This window comes from Hordeum vulgare, chromosome 4H, assembly GCF_904849725.1.
Source record: "Hordeum vulgare subsp. vulgare chromosome 4H, MorexV3_pseudomolecules_assembly, whole genome shotgun sequence".
NCBI classification, from domain to species: Eukaryota; Viridiplantae; Streptophyta; class Magnoliopsida; order Poales; family Poaceae; genus Hordeum; species Hordeum vulgare.
The window spans coordinates 568,142,230-568,145,816 of record NC_058521.1 but is presented as its reverse complement, the minus strand read 5'-3'; the positions used below and the strand labels follow the sequence as shown (position 1 = coordinate 568,145,816).

The following is a 3,587-nucleotide window of genomic DNA, read 5'->3' as shown; positions in this document are numbered from 1 at the left end:
CGTTTACAGCTGAAATTAACACTGTATTTATACGTCCATGCCAAGTTTTAAAACCAATTCAACCTATTCTTTTAAGTTTAGGCAATAAACAGAACATTCGGGACAAGTGTAAGCACCACTCGTGTATCTACCTCTTTAGTTTTGATGTTAGGGAGAGGAGTTAGTTTTATTGATATAATGATACTGTCTTCTCCTTGTGCAAATGATACCTGTTAAAACTTAAAACCGAAAAAAGACTATTTTATTTAGAGCGAATTGCTTTTGTGTTGTTATATACTTTCTCCGTAAACTAATATAAGAGCATTTAGAACATTATTTTAGTAATCTGAACACTCTTATATTAATTTACAGACTGTATAAAAATTGAGGGTCAGTTCGGGTCAATCCTGGCTCCATGAGTCAAAGTCGAAGTTGATAAGCAAAAAATGGAGTATTATTAATATTTTTTCCAAACAAGATACTGAATGAAATTACTGTTTGATTGTTCGTACAGTACATAATTGTGTAAATATTTGCTCCACTGGATACGATGATCTTGCACTCGGTCCCATACATGGCACTGTGTAACCCTCTGTTGATCAGATTTGTACGGACGTGAGCTTCTTGGCGATGCCGGCGAAGTACTTCCCCTGATGCGCCGCTAAAGCGAGCTCGGCGTCAGTGGGCACCCTGCTGCCGTCGGCGCCGGCAAAGGTGCCAGCCCCGTACGGGCTGCCGCCCTTGACTTGGGCCATGTCGAACATGCCGGCACCGTGCGTGTACCCGACGGGCACGAACAGCATGCCGTGGTGCGTCAGCTGCGTCACGGCGGTGAGCGCTGTGGTCTCCTGGCCGCCGCCCTGGGTGCCCGTGGCGAAGAAAACGGCCGCGGGCTTGCCGGCGAGGGACTGCTGCTGCCAGAGGCCGCCTGTGGAGTCAAAGAAGGCCTTCATCTGCGCGGCCATCATGCCGAACCGCGTCGGGAAGCCGAACAGGATGCCGTCGGCCTCGGCCAGCTGCCTCGCCGTGATGACCGGGTGGTCCTCACGCCCCGGCGCGGCGTGCATCTTCCCCAGCACATCCTCCGGGAGCGTCTCCGGCACCCGCCAGATGGTGACCTCGACGTCGGGGACGGAGCCGGCGCCCTTCTTAATCTCCTCCGCAAGCGTGGCGACGTGTCCCCAGGTCGAGTAGTAGCTGTAAATAAACAGAAGAAATGGAGCAATCAGATGAATGAGCTAAGCTAGGCGAAACAAGGGTAATAAGTAGAGGTGGAGCATTACACGATGTAGATCTTGGTCGCCATTGCCGTAGAGTTGTGGTCTCCTTGATTCGAGTTTCTACTCCTTAAACTGCTCCCTTTCTTGTCGATCGCTGTATGACTTGTGAGTTGCGAAGGAGGAACACAGAGAGGCGCCAGTATTTATAGAGTAGAGAAATCTGCTGAGTCGTACGTATGCATCAAACCGAGTCAATAGTACTGATGAAGAATGAGTGTGGGCACCTGCGCGTGCGTGTTCATGGCATCGGTGCTGATGTCAGCACGTCTGTCCTGGCAATATTACCAAGGGAAAACGAACAGAAATGTGGTAATGGGATTAGGTGATGATAAATTGAGTAATTGTGACTAGGTCATTAACGTAGTAGCAAGCTGCTTGAACAGAAAAGAGAGAGCATGAGAGGAAAATTGCATCCTACTCCCTCCGTTCCTAAATATAAGTCTTTTAAGCGATTTCACTATATGTCTACATACGAAACAAAATGATTGAACGTATACTTTAAAATATGTCTATATACATCCGTATGTAGTCCACTAATGAAATCTCAAAAAAACTTATATTTAGAAACGGAGGGAGTACTACTTATAAATTAGGGAAAATTGCATCCACAGTTCCACACCAATACCCCAACTTCAGCATGACGCGCGCACGACGTGTGTGGATCATCAACTCTCATACGTGACTGTCGCTATCGCTAGTTTCCGCCGGCGGCTGCTGCTCCCTGAGACCCTGACCTGACCAACAAAGCATCTAGTAACGTCACGTCACTGCATTCTGGTGAACGGCCTTGAATTTGCGTTTGCCGAGTGACCTGTCGATGATGCAAACAATACATCATACTCCCTCCATCCGAAAATACTTGTCATATGAATGGATGTATCTAGATGTATTTTAGTTTTAGATACATCAATTTTTATACATTTGTGGGACAAGTAATTCTGGACGAAGGGAGTACATGTTAAAGATTAATTAACATGTATTAATTATGGGATAATCTCTTCATGTAACCGTCATCTTGGTGAACAATGCCTCTTCGTTGCATCTCTTCTCCTTGTATATATACTAGTAAAAAACCCGTGCGTTGCTACGGGGATATGTAATCTAGTCATCAACACCAATTGTATAATGTAAGTGTGCTGCTACCGGGCATATCTAATCTAGTAGTTAAATACCAATTGAATAATGTATTCACTTCAGATCCTCTGTGATAAAAACTCTAATTAAGGCATACACAACCCATCCGTGGATTAGATATGGCTACATCAAGCATTGAGAATATACATAATATGCAACAGCAGAATTAGGAACAAACTATAAGCCTCAATCTGCTGCAATTTACCACTTAAAGATACTATACTTTCCTGCAACTCATTACACAAATAAAAGTCGTTGAGTTGTTGCATTTTTCAGGATTCCATATTTGTAATGTTATATGTATTTTTAAATTTCAAATCTGTAAGGCTATTCATAGGTGCAGTCATGTTCTCGAATGTAGAAAAGAGCACTGTTTATTAACTTTATTTTGTAAAAAATAATATAATATTAAACATATTCTCTTTGAGCATTCATGAGAAGCATAGACTACACCCTAATCAATTATTCAGAAACATATTTCTTTGGGCATGAAAATAACAAATTCTAAAACATTCAATGGGCTACTATGCCAGAATGGTTAAAGAACGTGCATACCGGCAAATTAGAATATATATGGCCCATATGTTGCTTTTCATCCACGCTCCAGGCCGGAAATAATTTCATTTCTATCATTTTCAGTGTTCTTTCAAGAGGAAACCTGCATGCGCCACTGTTTAGAAAGTTAACATATGCATCGGCAATTATATAAACCAAACAGTGATATTAGTATAAAAGGCATGTGACTAATGTAACAGCAACACTTCCTTCTAGGTAACTAAAACAGTAACCATGTGATATAAAAGGAAAATACTAACTATAAGCATGTATACATTATATCTTCAGGCTTGGCTCAGACAACATCAAACAACTTTAAAAGGGAGCTGGGGCCAGAAAAATTAGGTAAGTGAAAGAATTTATAGAATTTGAAAGAGAAGCTTGCTCTAGCTGGATGTGACCTCCGGCAACCATGCCATCATGTGAGTATATCCTCAAGCTGGTAATAGTTCGCTGCAACAACTACTGCTCATCTCCGACCCATCATGTATGATCAACATCAATTTACTCTGGGTGTAGATGAGCCCAGGCTCAGAATTGGATATTCGCAATGTAGAGTTGTAGGCCCAATTTGTTCCTAAACATATAATCATTAATTTAACTTTAAGAGTACTTCTATCTATGAGAAAAACAAAGTGG

General features: G+C 42.3%; 1 protein-coding gene across 1 annotated transcript; it reads right to left on the bottom strand.

Annotated features, from left to right (window-relative positions):
• Positions 1–415: 415 nt before the first annotated feature.
• Positions 416–1,476, bottom strand: LOC123447099 (quinone-oxidoreductase QR2-like). Its single transcript, XM_045123668.1, has 2 exons — positions 1,263–1,476; positions 416–1,176 (listed from the first exon to the last, which is right to left on the bottom strand). The coding sequence occupies exons 1-2, from the start codon at positions 1,283–1,285 to the stop codon at positions 579–581; spliced, it is 621 nt and encodes a 206-aa protein (XP_044979603.1). The 5' UTR covers positions 1,286–1,476; the 3' UTR covers positions 416–578.
• Between the last annotated feature and the right edge of the window lie 2,111 nt (positions 1,477–3,587).